The 23,717-nt window shown below is 45.6% G+C and overlaps 1 protein-coding gene across 1 annotated transcript in view; it reads left to right on the top strand.

The window, feature by feature from the left end:
* The window catches only part of slc4a1b (solute carrier family 4 member 1b (Diego blood group)), a 50,024-nt gene that overhangs the window by 14,747 nt on the left and 11,560 nt on the right, over positions 1 to 23,717 (top strand). The window contains exons 5-12 of the mRNA XM_077205958.1: positions 3,657 to 3,699; positions 3,830 to 4,014; positions 13,721 to 13,931; positions 21,110 to 21,313; positions 22,324 to 22,472; positions 22,568 to 22,762; positions 23,213 to 23,461; positions 23,584 to 23,673. Of these exons, the coding sequence (XP_077062073.1) occupies positions 3,657 to 3,699; positions 3,830 to 4,014; positions 13,721 to 13,931; positions 21,110 to 21,313; positions 22,324 to 22,472; positions 22,568 to 22,762; positions 23,213 to 23,461; positions 23,584 to 23,673 (1,326 nt within the window). The remainder of the gene's footprint in view (positions 1 to 3,656; positions 3,700 to 3,829; positions 4,015 to 13,720; positions 13,932 to 21,109; positions 21,314 to 22,323; positions 22,473 to 22,567; positions 22,763 to 23,212; positions 23,462 to 23,583; positions 23,674 to 23,717) is intronic.

Genomic DNA, 23,717 nt, shown 5'->3' on the forward strand with positions numbered 1-23,717 from the left:
ACTGGGCAGTTAACTGGGTCCAACAGGTGTTCTCCACACCAAGAAGTGAAGAGCCTCCACTTCAAGGCATATAACCTCCTCGTGGAAGGAGCTCTGGAATGAAGGATGGTCTCAACAACCTCGGTTGAGAGACCAGCCCCTACGAGCTGGGCCCCCTCAGAGGCCAAGCCCATAGCTTCCACAACTCTGGGCGGGGGTGAAGTATCAACCCGCTCGCCTGAGAGAGAAGGTCCCTCCTGATCGGAATCTCCAGAGGAGAGCCGTCTAGAAGAGACACTAGGTCCGTGAACCATACTCGGGCTGGCCAAAACGGGGCTACCAATAGACCCCGTCCCGGCGAACCCTCTCCAGAACTCCTGGGAGCAGAGCAATCGGGGGAAAGGCGTACAGGCGTGACCTCGGCCACGCCTGCACCATAGCGTCCAACCCCAGCGGGGCTGGATGACTGAGAGAAAACCACAGTGGACAGTGTGATGTCTCCCTGGACGCAAATAGGTCTACCTCGGCACGACCATACTGCATCCAAAGGAGCTCCACCACCTCGGGGTGGAGTCTCCACTCCCCGGGCCTCGGCCCCTGCCTCGACAGGATGTACGATCCCCGATTTAAATACCCCTGGAGATAAATCGCCCTCAATGAGAGAAGCTTCCCCTGGGACCATAGAAGGATCCGGCGAGCCAGATTGTATAACAGGCGAGAGTGCAGACCCCCCTGATGGTTTATGTAAGAGACCACCGATGTGTTGTCGGACCGGACAAGAACATGATGACCTCTCAGGTCTGGCAGGAAGTGCTTCAGAGCCTGAAACACTGCCAACATCTCTAGACAATTTATATGCCAAAATCGATGATGGTCCTGCCACAGACCCTGTGCTGGACGACCACTCATGTCCGCCCCCCAGCCTGTGAGGGAAGCATCTGTAGTTAGCGTTACACGACGACAAAGAGCTCCCAGAGAGTTTCCCCTCGGGGAGAACCCCTTGGTCCTGAGCCACCACTGTAATGGTCTCATGTACAGCAGGCCGCAGGGTATAACACTGGACGCTGCTGCCATCAGACCCAGCAGTCTCTGGAACTGCTTTACAGTGAGCAACTGGCCTAGCTTTACTCTTTTTACAGCTGAGAGAATCGAAGCGATGCGGGCAGGCGACAGGCGAGCCCGCATTGCCACAGAATCCCATAGTACCCCCAGAAAGGATGTTATCTGTGATGGAGATAGAACACTCTTTTTGGCATTCAGCCTCAACCCCAATTTTTTGATGTGTGCGAGGACGACATCTCGATGCCGAGCCGCTTGCTGCTGCGATTGAGCGAGAATCAACCACTCGTCTATGTAGTTCAGTATATGAATGCCCTGGAGCCGCAGCGGGACTAGCGCTGCGTCCATGCACTTCGTGAACGTGCGGGGAGATAAAGCTAGGCCAAACGGAAGAACACGATATTGGTACGCTTCGCCCCCGAAAGCGAACCTCAGGAACTTCCTGTGTTGCGGAAGGATGGAGATGTGGAAGTATGCGTCCTTCAGATCTATCGTGACAAACCAGTCCTCGGACCTGATTTGTGACACGATTTGCTTTAGCGTAAGCATCTTGAATTTGAGCTTGGCTACAGCACGATTTAATAGGCGCAGATCTAAAATTGGACGCAACCCCCCATCCTTCTTTGGAACGATGAAATATCGGCTGTAATAACCTGACTCCTCGCTGGGAGGAGGAACCCGTTCTATAGCCTCCTTTTGAAGGAGCGTTTTCACCTCCTGTTCCATTACCAGAGCCTGCTCGGGGCCCACCACGGTGGGCAGGACCCCGTTGAATCGAGGAGGAGGAGATCTGAACTGAATGGCATAACCCCTTTCTATCCAATGCAGAACCCACTGAGATATTTTTGGAAGACTTTTCCACTCTGCCAGAAAATCTACTAAGGGTACCAGCCTCTCGAGGCTGGCCTCTGGAATATTTTGAGCAGCAGACACAGCGCCCTGTAACGGCGCACCGGCAGGGGACGACTGGTCTGACTGCTCAAAACCCCTCCTCAGAGGGGGCGAGCGTCCCTCGGGAAAGCGCTCGCTGGGCCCGTCTGCACCCCGACACGAAGGCGGGGTTGGCAGAAGGGACCCCTGAGGGCACCGTGAGAGAACGGGCACCGTCTGAAGCGGTGAACACTTCCCTCTCACGGTGGGGACAAACCTCAGCATCCTGACACCAGTGGCGTCAGGACTTCTTAGACGAAGCCTTTCTAGCCATAATGACTGTCCTCAGATCAGTCTTACCACTAGAAGGCTTCGCCTGAGACTTTCGCGTCTGTTCCCACTGTTTAGAAGGGGGGCCACGAGACGCGACACTCTGCCTTTGTTGCGCCCTATGTGAGGAGCTAGTTGACGGCTTGGTCTGCCCTCGCCCAGCAGACCCTGGGACATGAACTTTAAGTGGGAGGAATTTTTGAAAAGCTGCAGCTTGTTTCTTTTCTTCCTGAAATTTATCTATGACCGTGTTTACCGCGTCACCGAATAAACCAGATGGAGAAAGTGGAGCATCCAAAAGAAAAGCTTTCTCTTTATCCTTCATATCAGACAGATTAAGCCACAAGTGTCTCTCTGCGGCCACCAGGGCTGCCATAGAACGGCCCATTAGTTTAGCCGATTCCCTGGTGGCACGCAGAGATAAATCTGCAGCCTGACGCAGTTCTCGAACCACGTCAGTACTGACCTGAGGCAACTGAGGCACTGGAACTGGCATGTAAAGGCTGAGATAAGGCAGAGCCCGTCTCAAACCCCGCTGACAGATCCATTTGCGATCCCCACGACAGGCGCCGCCGCTCTGCCTCGACAGAAGCGGGACCGTTGCCGTGGGGAGCGCAAACCGAACCACTCTCCTCGAAGAGTGATCGGCGGGAGCGGAGTGTTCTTAATGGAAAACGCTTGCAATGCTCACAATCAGCCCCCTCGAGAGCTGACTGGGCATGCTGCACTCCCAAACAAACAACACACAGATCGTGTGTATCCCCACCCGTGAGAAAACGAGTACAGGGGGGAACACACTTTCTGTATTGCTGCTCGCTCGTCATACTGATATATGTGAATATATATATATATATCGTTTTTTAAGTGAAAAACTCCTGCCTAGCAATCACTAAGAACAGACAAAAACACAGGGACAGATTCACACACAGAGCGCTTGCTGAAGACAACAGAAGCTGTCGCCATTGTGTTCAGGGGTGTGCTTTATAGTTTCCTGGTCGATGACGTCACTCGTGACGTTCCGTCTTGCCATTGGGCTGATTCCATACGTGCTTCATGACGCACAACGCAAGAGGCGTTCCCGCAGCGTTTCACACAGCTCGACGTTCCTGAAAGGGAACTATAATTATAACTGCACAGAAACAATATAATTAGTTTAATATAATATTTAATATTATATTTAAAATATATAATTGGAATCACTTTCTGAACTGATGAACAGTAAAAACATTCTGCTTTAAAGACCTGGAGCATTTACGTAAAGCTGCAGATAACAAAACTGCAGCGCATGCAGAATAAGCAACAATATCTTCTGCTGGTGTGAACAGGCTTTAACACATGTCATTTGATTTTCTTAGTTTTGAATGCAATAACGTGTCATTTGACATTTTTTGACAATGTGGTTTTATTCTCAACCAAAGAGGGACACAGCTGATCATGCAGAAGCCTCTATGGTGCTTGTAGGTGAGGATGTTTTCATTAATAATTCCGATCATTTACATTCAAAGGTGACTTACTAAATTAGTAATGTGTTTCTGTTAGCAAACATTGACTATTTTTTACAGCAATAATGGTGTGTGTGTTTGTGTGTAAGGTGCTCTGGAGTTCCTAGAGAGGCCTACAGTAGCATTCATGCGTCTACGGGACGCTGTGGTGCTGGAGTCGGCTCTGGAAGCTCCCGTGCCTGTGCGCTTCATCTTTATCCTGATTGGCCCAACCATAAATGGCATGGACTATCACGAGTCTGGCCGAGCAATGGCAGCACTACTCGCTGACAAAGTAAGAAAACTGAGAGGAAATTCAAATTGTTTAGATTTAGATGTTATTTAGATTTAGGATGAGTTTTCTATCCTTTTAACCCTTAATCAGTGCTCAAGTAGGGTTTACATTTTTGGCGTTTGGGGTCAAAGTTAGAATTTGTTGTTGTCTTATATATTTTGTATTGTCTGCTTTTCCAAATTATTATACATCAATTTGCGGAAACATTACAAGTCACAACTAAAAGACATCACTGTAATCACATACTTTTTATTTCAGAAAATTATTTATCACAAATGATTTTTTTTTTTTGGAACAAGGTATGAATTTTAAAAAGTAAATAAAACCAATATAATACAATTCAAAACAACAGCACCAATAAACTGTAATGAACAGGAGTGAAGGGTACACAGAAAAATAAATTTGACCTGGAGTTGTGTTATTAAAAAAAGATGTATGAAAATGTTTCAGATGTATGGCAGTTTTGTTGATTTTATTTGTCAATTTCTATAAAAATGCTCTCTGTTGCAGTCACACACGTGTGTGTGTGTGTGTGTGTGTGTGTGTGTGTGTGTGTGTGTGTGTGTGTGTGTGTGTGTGTGTGTGTGTGTGTGTGTGTGTGTGTGTGTGTGTGTGTGTGTGTGTGTGTGTGTGTGTGTTTGTTCCACTTTGTGTTTAAGCTCTAGGACCAGACCTTGATTTAAATGTAGAAACTTTCATATTTATACTGGATCTATTTTTTTATTTATTGGCAAACAAAATGAAAAAAAGTTTTTTCATTTTCCCATTCATTTTCAATGTGGGGTCAATCTGAGCCCAAACACCTTGAACGGAAAAAACATTTTTACACAACTTTAGAACAACCAAATCAAGCCCAGATTTTTGTGCGTGTTTAGTTTAAGTCACAGAGTCTCATGCCCCTGAGATGAAGGTAACACTTTTTAAAAATTTAGGAAAAGTCCAGTGGGGTCAGCTGGACCTGGACCCCAAAACTGATTAAAGCTCTTCATTATGCAAAGTGCTCCCTTTATTTATATGGTCATAACTTATTCAAAATCATGTTCATGTTTTCTATAATGTTAAAACGCCACACACACAGACATCCTCTTGTTCTTAATTGTACTGAATGTGCAGTTGTTATGTAGCCTGGTCCCACCAGACTCTTGTACTTTTAATTTGTACATAGAGTCTGGCACCGCTCCATTGACAAGCGTTAACTACCTTGTAGGCGGATACTCTATTGAAGTCTAAAACTATTGGATCTGCCCAAAGTCACTCTGGATCTGCTATAACCAATCGCTAACGTTTGGTCGTGATGTATGCCTAGTGTTCGCCTTAGCCAACTCATTCACCACAGAGCGAGCTGGAAAATCAAACTTTTCCCGAACCCCGTGGGGAGGAGGGCCACAACATCATGGCCACCAACAAAACTGAGCAAAGATGGTTCTTCCTCCGGCTTTAAGTTCTTGATATTCGGCAGCGTAGCCACAATGAACCGAATGGCTTCGCTCGCATCTTTCTCCGCTGCCATTACTGAACTACAATTCAAAATAAGCCACGACATCAACGTCATCGTTCTCAGCCACTCCCTCTGTTTGCTGATTGGCCTGGTAAAAAATAGATTGGAGAAAATTTCTCGGGTTACGACTGTAACCCTTGTTCCCTGAGAAGGGAACGAGACACTGCGTCGTTGAAAACAACTCTTTGGGGACGCTCCCTTAGCGTGCGCCTCTGAAGTATAAATGAAACTATTCCAATCCTGATTGGTGTTGTGTCATGACGTAACATGTGATGGCATATCCGGAAGTATAAAATGACACCGGCACACATGCATTAGCCTCGCAATGAAGCCGCTCCCAGGCATTAAGGGGCATGGCAAAATGACGCAGTGTCTCGTTCCCTTCTCAGGGGACAAGGGTTACAGTCATAACCCGAGACGATCCCTTTCGAGGGAACTCGCACTGCATCGTTGAAAACGACTCTTTGGGGAACAAATGACCACAATGCCACGCACCGAAAAGGCCTGCCCTAGAGTGAAACTGAATACAGGCACAAAGCTAGGACGAAAGCACTTGTGCACCGGGCGTACTAGGGAGGTGCAGACTATAAAACCTGATAAAAGTGTGCGGGGTAGCTCAACTGGCTGCCTCACAGATCTACTGGAGGGGCACTCTCGAGTGGAGGGCCCTAGAGGACGCCATGCCTCTAGTAGAATGGGCACTTACGGCCAAAGGCGAAGGCAAACTGCGCACCTGGTAGGCCGAGGCAATAGCCTGAACAATCCAATTACTAATGGTTTGTTTGGAAGCAAGGAGCCCCTTCTTAGGTGACCCAAAACACACTAACAGTTGGTCTGACCTCCTCCAAGAAGAGGACCTCTCGCGGTAAATGCTCAGAGCTCTGACAGGGCAGAGCAAATGGAGCCTTTCTTCTTCTGCCGACACATGAGGTGGAGGATGAAATGCCTGCAAGACCGTAGACCGCGTCATTTTGGAAGGCACCTTAGGCATATAGCCAGGCCTAGGATGCAAGATAGCCTTAACTCCCCCAGGGGCAAACTCCAAGCAGGCTGGCGTTACTGCCAGGGCTTGGAGATCTCCCACCCTCTTTAAAGAGGTAATAGCCAGGAGAAAAGCCATCTTGAACGTCAGGTCCTTGAGCGAAGCCGACTGAAGGGGTTTCGAAGGGGGCCAGGGATAACCCTTTGAGAACCACAGCCAGGTCCCAGGCAGGAACCCTGGACCTGGTTGTCGGCCTCATCCTCCATGTACCACGGAGAAAACGAATGACCAGCTGGTGCCTCCCCAGAGGCCCACCACTCAGTGGTGCATGAAAAGCCGCAATGGCAGCCACATACACTTTAAGGGGGGAAGGGGAGACACCCGTGGAGAAACGATTTTGAAGAAACTCCAGAACTGAAGCCACCTAGCAGTTAACTGGATCTAACTCATGTTCTGTACACCAAGTGGAAAACACATTCCACTTAAGGACATATAATCTCCTAGTGGACAGAGCCCTAGAGCTAAGAATGGTCTCAACCACCCCCGCTTATAGTCCAGCATCTAGGTACTGAACCCCCTCACGGGCCAGACCCACAATTTCCACAGCTCCGAGCGAGGGTGGAAAATTGTGCCTTCCGCCTGAGACAACAGATCCCTCCTCAGAGGAATCTGCCATGATGGACCTATCAGGAGTGATATTATGTCTGAAAACCATACTCGGGCTGGCCACATCTGGGCTACCAGAAATAGACTGATGCCCTCCTGATGGACCCTCTCCAGGAAAAGCGTACAGACAGAGACAGATTATCCATAAGGGCACTTGGGCCAGTGCCCAGGGGCACCAACCATTCACAACCAGTAGGGGGGCAGCAAATGACACAAGCTTTAAAAACATTTTTCGTAAATTGTTATATTATTAACTTGAAATTCTTGAAAGACCCTACATAACTCGTTTATGAACACTAATTTAACAATAATAATAATAAATTATAAATAAATAAAGATTACATGACCACTATCACTCCCCCCTCCCCAGTCTGTCAGAGTTGAGTTGGTCCACAACAAGTACGCGCAAATGTGTCATTTTTTTAATGGCTACAGAAAATGAATCTAAATCCAAAATGGACAGACGTTGTCACATGTCTCTCCTGTCTTGTGATGCACATGGGTGTTTTGTTATTTTGGGCCATGTGCTCTTGTCATTGTCTGGTCCCTCCCCCTTGTTATCTGCTTATTGGTTTATTTGTCTCACCTGTCCTCCTCGTTACCCTCCTTTGTTTGCCTCCCTGTTTAGTCTACCTGTGTTTGCTATGCTGTGCTCGTTCGTTGTTATTGTTACGTGTGTTAGTCGTGTGGAGTTCTGTGCTTGTCCTGTTCTGCCATCTCTGTGTTGGATTAAGTTCTGAGACCTTGGATTTCTTTTGTTGGTTTGTTTATTTTATGTTTTATCTTTATTAAACCTTTTCATTTCACTCCGCACTTGAGTCCTCTTTTCCATTCTCCACTACCCACCGTGACAGACGTCAATTGAGTGGTTTTGCAAAAAGAAAGTTAAAGAAAGACAAGGACGCTAGACGTTTATCTACAATTCAAAATGTTCCAGGGATCGAAAGTTTTTTTGTGAGAACATCAGTAGTTTTTTGTGAGAACATCACGGGAATTGCGATCACTAGCAGCGCTGAGTCTGACGAAGCTGGAGCTAACTGTGGAGACGGTAACAAAGAAATGGACTTTGGGGATGTAGTTGACACCTTTGCTTGCGCAAAAACAATGAAGAAGCAGTTCTGCTAAACTTCATACATGAAAACGTTTTACCAGATTTAGTGCTACACTTATTGTTTCTTATTCGTAAATAATGTTTTTTTTTCACTAAATGTTCAGATTTTATACAATTATTGTGCACTTGTGATTTTTCTAGACTAAATTTTACTGCTGAGTTACCCACTAATCTAGTTTATAATAGAATTTTTGTCATAGGTTATGATCATATTTTTTTTTATTTGTTGTTTTACTTTATAATGAAGTTGTCTGTATTAAGTAGATTGTGTTTAACACACAAAAGAGTGATTATCAGTTCAACACACAGAGTTATAGAAATTCTACTTGATTTTTTTTTAAACTACGCTGGTATCGGATCGGTATCGGTCGATACTCAAAATTTTTGGTATGGGATCGGTTCAGAAAAAATGGTATCGGGACCACCCTAATATTTTCTTGTTGGCTATATCTATAAGTTACGCAGGAGCTCTGTTGACATATGCTTAGCTAACGTTAGCTACAGCTTGATGAATTGAGTCATTGAACACAGCAGGAGAGAACGCAACGTTAGCCAGCTAGCTAAAGCTCTGGTGGAAAATTATTAGCTAACGCTACGGAGGCCATGATTTTTGTCTCATGGCTGAAGTTAAGTTTCTCCAGCTCTCCCCAGGTTGGCAAAAAATGCATCTCAAAATGCATCAGATTGATGTTTTAAAATATGGAATATTTAAAATTTCTCACCTTTTGCACTCTGACCCGTTTTCAGGTAAGAAACCGGATAGATTTACTATTATTATTGGGGAAACGTGAATTTACGCTGTCAATGAATTGATGTACATTTTGAACTGAGACATTTGAATATAGTGCTCACTGCTCATATGCCTACATGTATGTAGTTGGACAAGTTAGTAAATTACATTTGAGAAATCACCTTGATTATGCCTGATTGGGGGGGGGGAGTACTGCGTACAGATGTAGCCTCGGCCAGGCCTGTACCATGGCATCCAACCCCGGTCGGGCTGGATGTGTGAGGAAGAACCAAAGTGGACAGTGGGACGTCTCTCAAGACGCAAACAGATCCACTTCCATTGGTCCAAACCTCTCCCATATTAACTTGATCACATCTGGGTGAAGTCTCCATTCCCCGGGCCTCAGCCCCTACCTCGACAGGATGTCTGCTCCCTGATTCTGAACCCCCGGAACGTATATTGCTCTGATAGACAATAGTTTCCCTTGGGACCATAGGATAATCTGATGTGCCAATCTGGATAGAGGGTGCGATCTGAGTCCCCCTTGTCGGTTCAGATAAGCTACCACTGATGTATTGTCCGAACGTCCATGACCGCGCTCCAGCCAGTGAGGGAGGCACTCGAAACGGTCTTCCAGTGACAAGATGCTCCTAACACTGGCTCTTGGGACAGGAATCAAGGTTTCTTCCATATTACTAGAGAAAGAAACTATCTGCGCGTTACCCTGATCATACGGAACGGATTGCCTTTCGGGGAAAACCCCTTGGTTTTCAGCCACCACTGAAGGGGCCTCATGTGTAGAAGGCCCAAAGGTATTATGTTGGATGCCGCTGCCATGAGCCCCAGCAGTCTTTGAAATTGCTTTACAATGATGGCCTGGCCTAGCTTTATCCCGGACACTATGGCCAGGATGGACTCGATACGCGCAGTAGACATTTGTGCCCGCATCGTAACTGAGTTCCATACCACGCCCAGAAACGTTGTTCTCTGGGCTGGTTCCAACACGCTTTTCTTTTTGTTGAGTCTCAACCCCAAGCTCTGAATGTGACCAAGGACGACATCTTGATGCCGAACTGCCATTTCTCGAGACTGGGCCAGAATGAGCCAGTCGTCGATATAATTCAGTATACGGATGCCCTGAAGCCTCAGTAGACCCAGAGCTGCATCCATGCACTTGGTGAACGTGTGGGAAGAGAGTGCTAGGCCGAATGGAAGAACCCGATACTGGTAAGCTTCGCCCCCGAAAGCGAACCTCAGGAACCTCCTGTGACATGGAAGGATGGAGACATGAAAGTAGGGGTCTTTTAGATCTATCATGACAAACCAGTCCTCGGATCTGATTTGGTTCACGATGATGGGGATAGTGAGCATCTTGAACCTGAACCTTCTCAGAGAACGGTTCAAGTGTCTTATATCTAAAACCGGCCTCAGCTCTCCATCCTTTTTTGGAACTATAAAGTACCGGCTGTAAAACCCGGACTCCCTGTCTGAAGGAGGAACACGTTCTATGGCCTCCTTGATCAGCAGAGATTGCACTTCTTGTTCCATTACCTGAGCCTGCTCTGGAACCACTGCAGTTTGCACCACCCCAGAAAATTTGGGGGGCGGTGCCCGAACTGTAGTCTGTATCCTAATTTTATTATACGTAGGACCCATGCAGATATGTTGGGAAGATGTTGCCACGCTTCTACAAAATCTACTACGGGAAACAGCCTCTCTGTTTTTCGAGCACTGTTCTCAACCTCCTGAAGTGAAGGACCGGCAGGATTTTGTCGAGACTGATTTTGTGACCATAGTTGATAGCCGCTTGCGAGTATTTAAAACGAACGACACGGTGTGCGTTCGCAGGAAATTGATGTGACCCGAAACGTCAGAGACGGCGGGAAACCGAAATCGATTTCCGACCTCGGTTGCTCTGCCGCGGGGAGACAGCCCTCAGAGGTCCTACTACTCCAGCTAGGAACTCTTTCCCGAAGCCCTCCTAGCCTGAAGGACGTCTCTCAAGTCGCCCTTCTGGTTAGAGGACTTTGAGTGAGGGCGTTTCCACGCTCTCTTTCTGCTCTTGGTGGTGTGCAGAGCTCGATAATGGCTGAGGCTGACCACTTTGTACAGCCTTTGTAGATTTAGATTTTGAGCGGTGAGGGAGATATTGCTGGAACGCCGCAGATTGCTTCCTCGTCTCCTGAAACCTGTCGACGACAGTAGCAACTGCGTCACCGAACAGGCCAGAAGACGAGAGCGGCGCATCCAGGACAAAGGATTTATCTTTTTCTTTAATGCCAGATAAATTCAGCCACAGATGCCTCTCCGTGGCTACCAGAGCTGCCATGGAGCGGCCGATAGCGCGGGCCGTCTCCTTAGTAGCCCTGAGAGACAAATCTGTGGCTTTACGTAACTCCGCAATATCTTGAGGTGTTATTCCCTCACCCTCATCTAAATCTTTCAGGAGGTCGGCCTGGTATGCCTGCAAGATAGCCATCGAGTGCAGACATGAACCAGCCCGACCTGCCGCCATATAAACCCTTCTAACCAATGCAGAGGTGTCTCTGCACGGTTTGCAGTGCCGGGGATTTCAGGGATGATGCCGCTTCAGGAGAGAGGTAACCAGCGAGAGCCTCTTCCATCTTCGGCATCTTCCCATACCCCATCTCTCTTGCCCCCAAAACATTACTATAATCCACAGCAGATGGATTAGAAACGCGGGAAGAGTGGGTATTTCCCAGGACTTAGATATTTCTCTGTGACGTTCTGGAAAAAATAGTAAGCCCTGGCGCTGAGGTTGTGATCGGTGCTGCAGAAAACGCTCATCTAATTTACTTTTATTTTGAGATTTCTGCACATCATGTGGCCAGCTGATGTTAAGTCTGGCTACAGCACGCGTCACAACCTCAATGAGCTCCTCATAAGCGGGAACGTGAACCTGCGAGTCTAGCTCACGTTCATCCGCCTCGATGCTGAGCACATCCACTTCCTCGGAAGCAGGCAGCTCAAGCATCGCGCCCTCGTCACGGGCAGAAGAAGCCGCAGCGTGGGCTTCTGCACCATGAACAAGGGCTTCAGGAGCTTCAGACGAAGAATGAGAAGGTGCCTTAGCAGTCTCATTCTCATCTGCAAGATCCCTTTGCGAACCCCACGATCTGAGTCACCGCGCCGCCTCAACGGACGCGGGACCAGAACCGTGGGGAACGCGAGCCTGGCCGTCTTCATCAAAGACATTCAGGCGGGAGCGCAGCACTCTCATAGGAAATGCTTCACAATCACCACAAGCAGCTCTTTCAAGAGCTGCTCGGGTGTGCTGCACTCCCAGACAATTCACACATAACTGGTGAGTGTGTCCACCCGTAATATATCTAGGGCAGGGGTGCACACACTTCTTGAATTGTTCACTCGCCATTATATATATATATATCTGTGATATGTGACAAACAACACCAAATAGAACAGTACACAACAGAGAGCGCTTGCTGAAGAGCGAAAGCTAACGCGTGTGTGCCGGTGTCATTTTATACTTCTGGGTATGTCGTCACATGTTATGTCATGACGCCACACCAATAAGGATTGGAATAATTTAATTTATACTTCAGAGGCGCACGCTAAGGGAGCATCCCCAAAGAGACATTTTCAACGACGCAGTGCGAGTTCCCTCGAAAGGGAACCAAAGACTACAGCACAATCCTAGACCTAGTACTGAAGGAAAATGAAAATTGAGCGGAAGTACGTAGGTGGCCGGAAGGAATTATAAAAAGATAATTACACCATGACTTACTCACCCTCAAGCCATCCTATATGTATGTGACTTTCTTCTTTCAGACGAATACAATCTGAGTTATATTAAAAAAAATATCCTGGCGCTTCCAAGCTTTATAATGGCAGTAGATTGCAACCAACAGATTGAAGCTCAAAAACTTGCATCCATCCATCATAAACGAACATCACACGGCTCCGGGGGGTTAATAAAGGCCTTCTGAAGCAAAACGAGGAGTTTGTGTAAGAAAAGATATTCATATTTAACACGTTACAAAGTAAAATTCCGGCCAAGCGACAATATGCAGTCTACTTGCCCCTAATGCACAACTTACAAACTTATGACATCAGAAGTAGAGTAGTGTATAATGGCGTAGCGTAAATATCAGCAGATATTAAAATATTTTTAAATGTACTAAATTGCAACTTCATCCTTCATTTGTAATTACAAATATATTTAACATGACATACACGTTTCAATAGAAATGTCATAAAAGTATATTTTAGTTTGGCATACTTGTCAGTGCATTTGGTCATATTAAAGAAATTGAAGTAAATATGAAATTACATATAAATATGTACTGGAGTCAAAAAAAGCTCTCTTAAATAAAATTTAAATTAAAAACATTACATTCATTTCGAACTTAAGTATATTTTTTCCGTAATAACTACTCTTTTTAAAAGTATGCTAAAGGGTCAATTTGAAACACTACGAATGCTACAAACAAATAATTCAAAACAGGCTCATTCTGACATCACAATAAAATGACAACAAAATCTTCAACAAAAATTTAAAAAAGTGGTGTTGTCTAAAGCTGCCATATTAATTATTCATTAAGGGGAGACTGTGAACTACAAAACAACAATCTTTTCAATTTTAATTCAGCCTATGTGAAGATTAAAGTTATTAAAGAGAAACAGCACATTTTATGCAGTTTCTCTCTTGTTTTTCCCACACCAATCTTTCACACACAGGTGTTTAACCAAGCAGCTTTCCAGGCTCAGAGTGACCGGGAGCTGACCGATGCCGTGGGAGACTTCATGGACTGCTGCATTGTGATTCCGCCCACTGAGATTCCGAATGAGTCTATGCTAACATCCCTCATCCCCTTCCAGAAGAGACTACTGCAAGAGAGACTCCGCCCCTCTGACCCCAAACTCCGCCTGGAAGTCAAACCCCGCAAAGGTAAGGACACATACACAGTTCTTCTGATAGGGGAGGGGCACATGCAACAGATCAGAATTTTAGTTAACAATTGAATAACTCAAGTGCTTACTGGCAAACACACAATTCATGATGATAAATAATTGCATAATAGTAATACAAATATATAACTAGAAGTAGGTGAGGGGTTGAGCAGTTGAAACCTCAATTGCTATTTCATGTATTGTGGGATACAGTCTAAAAGTAGTCTAAAACTTCCTTAAATGATTGGAGAGTTCCCTTTCAAGGGAATTCGAGCTGCGTTTGAGACGCGGTGGGAACGCTCTGCGTGATTACGTCGTGAAGCACGTGTAAAATCAGTCCAATGGAAGCCCGCTACGACATAGGTGACGTCATAGACCAGGAAACTATAAAGCAACCCTGAAATCAGACCGCGACAGCTTCTGCACCTTCAGCAAGCGCTCTCTGTATATCTGTCCTTGTCTATTTATTGTTGTCTGTCAAGCCCAATATATCTATCATTATTATGGCGAGCAAGCAAGATTATAGACGGTGTGTTGTTCCCTGCCCTCGTTATATACGGGTGGGGACACACACATCAGCTTTGTGTTGCTTGTTTGGGAGTGGAGCATGCTCAGTCAGTCCTCGAGGGGGCTGATTGTGAGCATTGTATGAGTCTATCTATGAAGACGCTCCGCTCTCGCCGATCGTTCTTTGAGGAGGACGGTACGGTTTGCGCTCCCCGCGCGGGTCCCGCTGTTGCCTAGACACGGCGGCGACTCGCATTTTGGGGTTCGAAATCGGATCTGACAGCGTGGGTTGGGACGGGCCCCGCCCTATCTCAGCTTTCACCTGCAGATCCAGTGTGCTGCGATTTCCAGTTCTGAGGAATTGGTATCGTTAGTGTTTTGTTAAGAAAAAGTGAACAAAACAAATAAAAATATTAAGAAAAAGGCAGATGTTTGATTTTTCAATAAATAGGCAGCTCATAACTCTGTTGAATAAAGAGGAGCTTTTAAAAGGAGGCTTTTCTAATGCTGTTGCTAGTTAAATATTTACTGCACAGCTGAACATTATGAGAGTGAAAATAAAAGAGTTTATTAGATGAAATATATCTAAAAAAACAGGAAAACTCTGTATCTCAGCCTCCTCGTAGGGGACTACTGGTTTTTCCCTATCTCCACACTGAGGTGTCGAGATCGTGGAATAAACCGGTTCTATTTTATGTGTTTAATACCCAAACGTCTAACTAGAGTAATGTTATGGGTATTAAGTATCATGGTAGGACAGTGCCTTGGATTATAGAGACGCTTGCGAGCTTTCTCTCTCCCGAGTCGGCGTCATCATTTTTAACCCCGACGTTACCCACCAGCCATCTTTAATAATAAATACATTTTATTAGGCAGTACTGGTGGGTAAAGTATTTAAGGACATAGATGAATGTGAGGATGTCAGCATTGACTATTCGAGAATATATATATATATATATATATATGTTTATATGTATACGTTTTCTGATATAAAAATAAAGAAAAAGAAAGATGAAAATGTCTGTTCTTCTGGACGCTCCGCTTTCAAGAAAACTAAACCATTCAGCGGCGTTCCAGAGGTTTCTTCCTCACCAATCTATGTTCCTGAAACTGGCATAGAGTACAAAGAAGAAGACCTGATGCCGAGGCTATCAGGCTTCTAAGGGTGGTCCCCTCCGGGGTAGGGACGGTTTTGAGAAATCGTTTCTCCTCGGCGCCCTCTGGGGTGCGACTCTCTGAGGAGGGTCGCAGCGCTGCCAGTTCGGTTGTTCCATGCCGGTTCGCCGTTCAGGGCACCGAGGTGTCAGCGTCCCCATACGATCCTCCGAGGAGGGTCGTAGAGCAGTCAGTTCGGTCTCCCTGCCGGTTCGCCGTTTCAGGGTGCCGAGGTGCCTGCTTTTTCCTAGGATCCTCCGAGGAGGGTCGTAGGAACTAAGCTAGTTAGAGGTAGGCAAGATCTGAGGACTGTCGTCATCTCTATAAAGCTTAGACAAGAAGTCCTGTCGAATGAAAAAAAAAAAAAAAGAGGGACGGTTTTGAGAAATCGTTTCTCCTAACGGCGCCCTCTGGGGTGCGACTCTCTGAGGAGTTTCGCAGCGCTGCCAGTTCGGTTGTTCCCTGCCGGTTCGCCGCTTAAGGGCGCCGAGGTGTCAGCGTCCCCGTGCAATCCTCTGAGGAGGGTTGTAGAATGGTCAGTTCGGTTGTTCCCTGCCGGTTCGCCACTTCAGGGCACCGAAATGGTTGTTCAATCAAATCCAGAGGCCAGTCTCGAGAGACTGGTTCCCTTATCGGAATTTCTGGCAGCGTGGAAACTTCTGCAAAATATTTCTCTATGGGTCCTGCACATAATAGAAAAGGGTTACAGAATTCAGCTCGGTTCTCGTCCGCCCAGATTTCAAGAAGTCCTCCCCACGGTGGTGGACTCACAGCAGGCTCTGGTAATGGAGCAAGAAGTACTGACACTTCTTCGAAAGGGAGCTATAGAAAGGGTTTCTCCTCCCAGCAGAGAGTCAGGGTTTTACAGCCGTTACTTCATTGTTCCAAAGAAGGATGGAGGGCTGCGTCCTATTCTAGACCTGCGCCAGTTAAACAGCAGGGTTCAGAAACTCAAGTTCAGAATGCTTACACTCAAACAGATTGTATCACAGATTCAGTCCGAGGACTGGTTTGTCACAATAGACTTGAAGGACGCGTACTTCCATGTATCTATCCATCCTCATCACAGGAGGTTCCTGAGGTTTGCTTTCGGGGGCGAAGCATACCAATATCGGGTTCTTCCATTTGGCCTAGGTTTATCTCCCCGCACTTTTACAAAATGCGTGAATGCAGCTCTGGCTCCGTTGAGACTCCAGGGCATCCGCGTATTAAATTACATCGACGATTGGTTGATTTTAGCTCAGTCAGAGCAGGTGGCAGTTCAGCATCGAGATGCTGTTCTGTCCCACATAAAGAGTTTGGGGTTGCGGCTAAACACCAAAAAGAGTGTGCTCCTCCCTGCTCAGAGGACCACTTTTCTAGGTGTAATTTGGGATTCGACCACAATGCAGACACGCCTGTCTCCTGCTCGTATTTCTGCGATTCTCACAGCCGCAAAGAATGTGAAACTAGGCCAGTCACTCACTGTGAAACAGTTTCAGAGACTGTTGGGTCTCATGGCAGCTGCGTCCAACGTTATTACTTTTGGCCTTCTGTACATGAGACCCCTGCAGTGGTGGCTCAGGACCAAGGGGTTTTCTCCGAGGGGAAATCCGTTCCGCAAGATCAAGGTCACGCGGCTATGCCTTCGTGCCTTGGCCTTGTGGAAGAAACCTTGGTTCCTCGCCCAGGGCCCAGTGTTGGGGGCTCCTTGTCGACGCGTCACGCTTTCGACGGATGCTTCCCTCACGGGATGGGGGGCGGTCATGAGTGGCCGCTCGGCGCAAGGTCTGTGGCAGGACCATCAATGTTCCTGGCACATAAATTGTTTAGAGTTGATGGCGGTATTTCTAGCACTCAAATATTTCCTGCCAGACCTGAGAGGCCATCACGTGTTGGTCCGCACAGACAACACTTCGGTGGTCTCCTATATCAACCATCAGGGGGGTCTGAGGTCACGTCACCTTTGCAAATTGGCCCATCAGATCCTCCTATGGGCCCAAGGGAAGTTACTGTCGCTCAAGGCGGTATATATTCCGGGGCATCAGAATGTGGGAGCAGATATTCTGTCGAGACAGGGGCTGAGGCCCGGGGAGTGGAGACTTCACCCAGAAGTGGTGGAGTTCCTGTGGGAAAAGTTCGGTCGTGCTCAGGTAGACCTTTTCGCATCATCAGATTCAACCCATTGTCCCATGTGGTTCTCTCTAACGCACCCAGCTCCTCTCGGTCTGGATGCTATGGTGCAGGTGTGGCCGAGGCTGCACCTGTACCTCTTTCCCCCGATATCTTTGCTTCCGGGGGTTCTGGAGAGGGTTCGCCGAGAAGGGGCTCGTCTGCTTCTAGTAGCCCCTTATTGGCCGACCCGAGTTTGGTTCTCGGACTTGGTGTCTCTTCTGGACGGCTCCCCCTTGGAGATCCCAATCAGGGTGGACCTCCTGTCTCAGGCCGGGGGCACGATATTTCACCCTCGGCCGGAGTTGTGGAAACTGTGGGCCTGGCCTCTGAGGGGGCCAGGCTCAGGGAGACCGGTCTTTCGACCGATGTTGTAGAAACCATTCTTCAATCCAGAGCTCCTTCCACGAGAAGGCTGTATGCGCTAAAATGGAAACTTTTCACCACGTGGTGTGTTGAACGTCAGTTAGATCCTGTTAACTGCCCTGTTGGTTCAGTTCTTGATTTTCTGCAAGACCGTTTCTCGGCCAGGTTATCTCCTTCCACCCTAAAGGTTTACGTGGCGGCTATATCTGCCTACCACACCCCTCTGGGGGGTACTTCTATTGGGAGAAACCCTCTAATTACTCGCTTTCTCCGTGGTACATTGAGGTTGAGACCTGCACTGCACGCTAGAGCACCGGCTTGGGACTTGGCCACTGTACTCGAGGGTCTGGCTTTAGCTCCCTTCGAGCCCATCGAGGAGGTTTCTGAAAAGTTCCTCACTCTAAAGACTTTATTTCTCCTTGCTATCTCATCTATCAAGAGAATTGGTGATTTACATGCTTTGTCGGTTGCTCCTTCATGTCTGGAATTTGCACCTGGTATGGTGAAGGCATTTCTCTATCACAGGCCGGGTTATATTCCTAAGGTCCCACTGAATGTTGGGGGCCCAATAGTGCTGCAGGCCTTCTATCCTCCACCCTTTAATACCCCTGACCAGGAACAGCTTAACCTGTTATGTCCAGTCCGGGCTTTAGATGCCTACGTTCACAGAGCTGCCCTGTGGCGTAAATCTGAGCAACTATTTGTTTGTTTTGGGTCACTCAAGAGAGGATGCCCTGCATCTAAGCAGGTTATGAGTAAATGGATAGTCGAGGCTATTTCATTGGCTTATGAAGCGGCCGGACAGCCTTCACCTATGGCTGTGCGGGCCCATTCTACTCAGAGTATGGCGGCCTCTATGGCCTTAATTTCGGGAGTTTCCCTTCTTGACGTGTGTAATGCGGCAGGATGGTCCTCTCCGCATACATTTGTCAGGTTTTATGACCTTGACCTCTCCACTCCTGGGGCGAGGTTGCTTGCTTCTTAGTGTGCGCAGGACCTCACACAGAACGGGCATTTGTCACTATGGCGTAGTGGGTATAGGGTTCCCACCGCGTCTCAAACGCAGCTCGAGTTCCCTTGAAAGGGAACGTCTCAGGTTACGTAAGTAACCCTGGTTCCCTGATAGGGAACGAGACGCTGCGTTTGCCTGCCATACTTCCTGCATGCCCTGATCGACTTGCTTCAGGTTTTTCAGAAGCTGTCGCGGTCTGATTTCAGGGTTGCTTTATAGTTTCCTGGTCTATGACGTCACATATGTCGTAGCGGGCTTCCATTGGACTGATTTTACACGTGCTTCACGACGTAATCACGCAGAGCGTTCCCACCGCGTCTCAAACGCAGCGGCTCGTTCCCTATCAGGGAACCAGGGTTACATACGTAACCTGAGACGTTTTCTTGTTATGGATGAAATTTGGCATGTGTCCTCAGATTATGCAGGAGTCTATGTGTACAAAATTTACTTACGTTTAGACGTGTTATATTGTTATTATCATTAGATATTGTCATTTTTATCACACCCAACAATTTTATTGGCTCATATTAAACAAAATTTCGAGAATAACTTTTTGGCAGGGTTTTTCTAGATGGTATAAATTTTAAATTTTGAGTAAATTGAAAGTAGCTCCATTTTTAAAGTCGCTCCCAGAAGATGTAAAGTGGCAGAAATATTTCCTAAAAAGCATGACAGCATTTGATTTAGGAGTATTGAATATAAAAGTGAATTTCTATTATAAGCACTATATAACCTTAAAGTGACCTTATTAGTTATTAACAAAATGCAAATTGGATATAATGTAAATTAAATTTGTGCACAAATGTAATTTAATTAATTTTATTAAACAGAATAAAAACTTACTGGTATAATAAATTGTGATTGTTCAGTTTGCAACCTCAAATATTTGGTAACACTTTACAATAAGGCCCCATTTGTTAATGCATCAACAATGAAGTAGAAGCTGGCCATGTTTGGCAGTCGCTGGCCAACATTCGGCTCCATACAGGGCTACAGGGCGTACAATGATGTTATAGATTTTGAAACTTTAGGCGGGTGGGCATTCTGCGATCGCATAGCACTCCCATGACTTGGCGCCACATTGACCAGGCGGCACTCACACGTGCGCGGACATCCGGGATTGTGTCACCGTTCAATGAGAGTATTGATCCGAGGTACTTGAAGTGTTGAACTTTCTTTAGATCCGTTCCGTCAGTACCAATGGTACCATCAGTCTGAGGGCCACACTCCAGGTACTCTGTCTTTGCGAGGTTGAGTCGCAAGCCATTTGCATCCAGGCGATCTTTCCACTGCTGCCCTTGGTCTTAAAGGTCTTGCCGCTCCCTGTCGGCGAGGAACACATCATCAGCATAGAGTAAGGACCATGGATGGGGCGTCTGGAGGTCCCGTGTCACTGTGTCTATTAATGTGATGAAAAGCAAGGGCGAAAGGGCCGATCCTTGGTGGACTCCTATGTTGATGTTGAAAGGAGATGATATCCCAGCTTTGCATCGAACCACGCTCCTGACGTCATGGTATAAGAGTTGCAACCAACTGATGTAGGTTTCGGGTACATGGTGACGTCGGAGGGAGGCCCAGGTGAGATCATGGGGAACGTGGTCGAAAGCCTTCTCCAGATCCAGGTAGACCATGCGGACTAGCTTGTTCTTTTCCCGGTGTTTCTCCATCAGGAGGTGGGCAGCCTGGATGGCGTCTGTGGTCCCTCGTCCATAAATAAAGACCATAAATTTCCTTCATGGCTGTTTCAGGTTCTTAGTTGAAGCCTGACAATAAAATACTCATATTAATAATCTGTGAAATAAGTAGGAAATTTAAAATCAGGCCATCATTATCATAAAATAAACCCCTTCCGGGTGATATAAGTTGCCTCAACTTTGGGTCATGATCACCTTGTTGGTGTTCACTTTGATTATGACAGTCTTTTAAAAAAGATATCTTATTGTTAACAGAGCACAGATATCTAATGCCAATCTATCTTCCTACAGCTTCAAAATCCTTAGGACCCCCTCCAGAAGATCCACTAGCACGTACCGGCGTTCCATTCGGTGGCATGATCAGAGACATGAAGGGACGATACCAACACTATGTCAGTGACATCACGGATGCTTTGAATGCTCAGGTTGTTGCTGCCATCATCTTTATCTACTTTGCTGCACTCTCGCCTGCCATCACCTTTGGAGGTCTCCTTGGTATGCATGTTTCCCAAATCCGGTCTTAAGGACTGATCATTCACACTATCATGTTGCAAGTGAAGTAAATTAATCTTTTTTTTAGAGAATAGCTGTCAGTGTGGAAAGAGAAGACATAAAATGTGAGATTTCAGAGACATTACATAGTTTCACATTCATTGTTCACTAGTGAATGCCGCACAGTCCATTATATTGGGATATAGTTAGTGAATGAGCGTTTTTTTAACATTACAAACACAGTGCACCCCAAGTTATGCAAAAAAAAAAAAAATCAAATCCGTTAGGACATTTCAGACTAAAATGAATTTACAAAAATCCGGATTGGGCTCAGTCTTGATGAAGATAAATAATAAAAATATTTAATTCACTTTAATAAATTGATTAAAAAAGATGTAATACATGTAATACATTTGAATTCTAGATATGTGACATTTAACAAACTCAGCTGTTTGTGGCATTTTTTTATATATATATATATTTATTTATATATTTTTAAACAGCTAATTTTTGCTCTGAAATTTTTAGATATGGAATTAGATGTTTTAACAAAAATTTTGCATCACCAGATATTACTATTGGTTGTTAAACATTTGTATCATAAAACAGTTTAGCTTCTTGCATCTTACCTTGCACTCTCTGATCATTGAATAGTTGAAGCACCGTGCTGAAATTCATGTTCTGTATCAGAATAATCAGATTGTAAAAGTTTTTGAAAGTTTTCAGATGAATAAGCTCAGAACATCAGAATTTTGAAGCTGCCTTTTTATAATCTATATATGTGCCAGAAAAACAATTCAATTTTGTTAAATGTCTAGAAAATATATAACTATAAATTCAAAGTAAAATATGGCATACAAAAAAACTTTAGTTCCATAGGTCTGCATGTGTTTTTCAGCTGATCAATTACACCAAAAATCTGATTCTTTCTGCCTCTCTAAACAATGCAAATCAAGACTTTTGAAAAGTGACCTTATAAATGTTTGTTTGGCACTCTTTGCTTCTCTCCACAGCTGATAAGGTGGATAACATGATGGGTGTGTCGGAGCTGATGATCTCCACTTCAGTGTTGGGCATTATCTTCTGCCTGGTCGCTGCCCAACCTGTGCTTGTTATCGGCTTCTCTGGGCCGCTGCTGGTGTTTGAAGAGGCTTTTTTTACTGTGAGTGTTTTCTCTCTTTACAATGTTTATCTGATATACAGCATCGATCTTGTGTAATTGAAATTCTCCCATCATGCTTTCCCTCCTGGCTGTAGTTCTGTAAGTCTCAGGGCATTGAGTACATCGTTGGCCGAGTGTGGATTGGCGCGTGGCTGGTGGTCATCGTTGTGGTAATTCTTGCCTTGGAAGGAAGCTTTCTGGTCCGCTTCATTTCCCGTTTTACTCAAGAGATCTTCTCCATCCTCATCTCCCTCATCTTCATCTATGAGACCTTTTCAAAACTCGGCAGGGTACATACTTTATTTGCCATGTTAATGTTTTGGTGCATTCTTTTTCATCTTCATTCAACCATCGCTGTATATCTTTTGGCTTCATACATTTTTGCTGCATGATAAAGACTTGTTTAATTCTTACACTCTAAAAAACTGGGTTAAAAACAACCCAATTTGGGTTGTTTTAACCCAAAGGCTGGCTAAATATAGGACAGAACATTTAACCCAGCAAATTGGGTTTTTTATTTAACCCAGCGTATTGGTATCATGTTCAGTAGGGGAACTTATAACTTCAGACCGTCGCTCTGCGTTTCACTCGTAGCCACTCGTAGCCAAAGACACTCCTTTTATTTAATTATGCATTTTAAATTTCTAGAGCATAGTTGTGGTGATACTCTCTCAAGACATTAATATACAAATGTTATACAATAATATACCTTTCTCTCTTTGTTTCATTCTTCATTCTAGATTTTCAAAGAACACCCTCTTATTCTGAATTATGAACATTTAAACAGTACAGTTGAGGACCCTTGGCACTCAGTTGTCAACTATCAGAGACTCCTGGATAATGCTACAGGAAATGTATCTGTCGTGAGAAGCGTTCAACACCAGCCTTATCCTAACACTGCTCTTCTGTCCATGTGTCTCATGTTTGGCTGTTTCTCCATTGCATACTACCTACGCATGTTCAAGAATGGCAAATTCCTGCCAGGCAAGGTAAATAAATGATTGAATATTGCGATCAAAATATGAGAACTTGACTGTTTATAGCAGGCTTCGGATTGCACCAGCTTTTTGTAAGTTCTTGCTTAAAACATAAAGATCTGTTTGGTGCATAGATTCGACGTTTGCTCGGTGACTTTGGAGTTCCCATTGCAATTTTCCTCATGGTTGCTATCGATATCAATATTGAGGATACATACACTCAGGTATGTTTGTAATTTAGTGTTTGTGAATTAGTTTTAATTATAAG

The sequence above is a fragment of the Siphateles boraxobius genome, unplaced genomic scaffold, assembly GCF_051911475.1.
Source record: "Siphateles boraxobius isolate OS27281-9 unplaced genomic scaffold, OSU_SipBor_1 55, whole genome shotgun sequence".
NCBI lineage: Eukaryota > Metazoa > Chordata > Actinopteri > Cypriniformes > Leuciscidae > Siphateles > Siphateles boraxobius.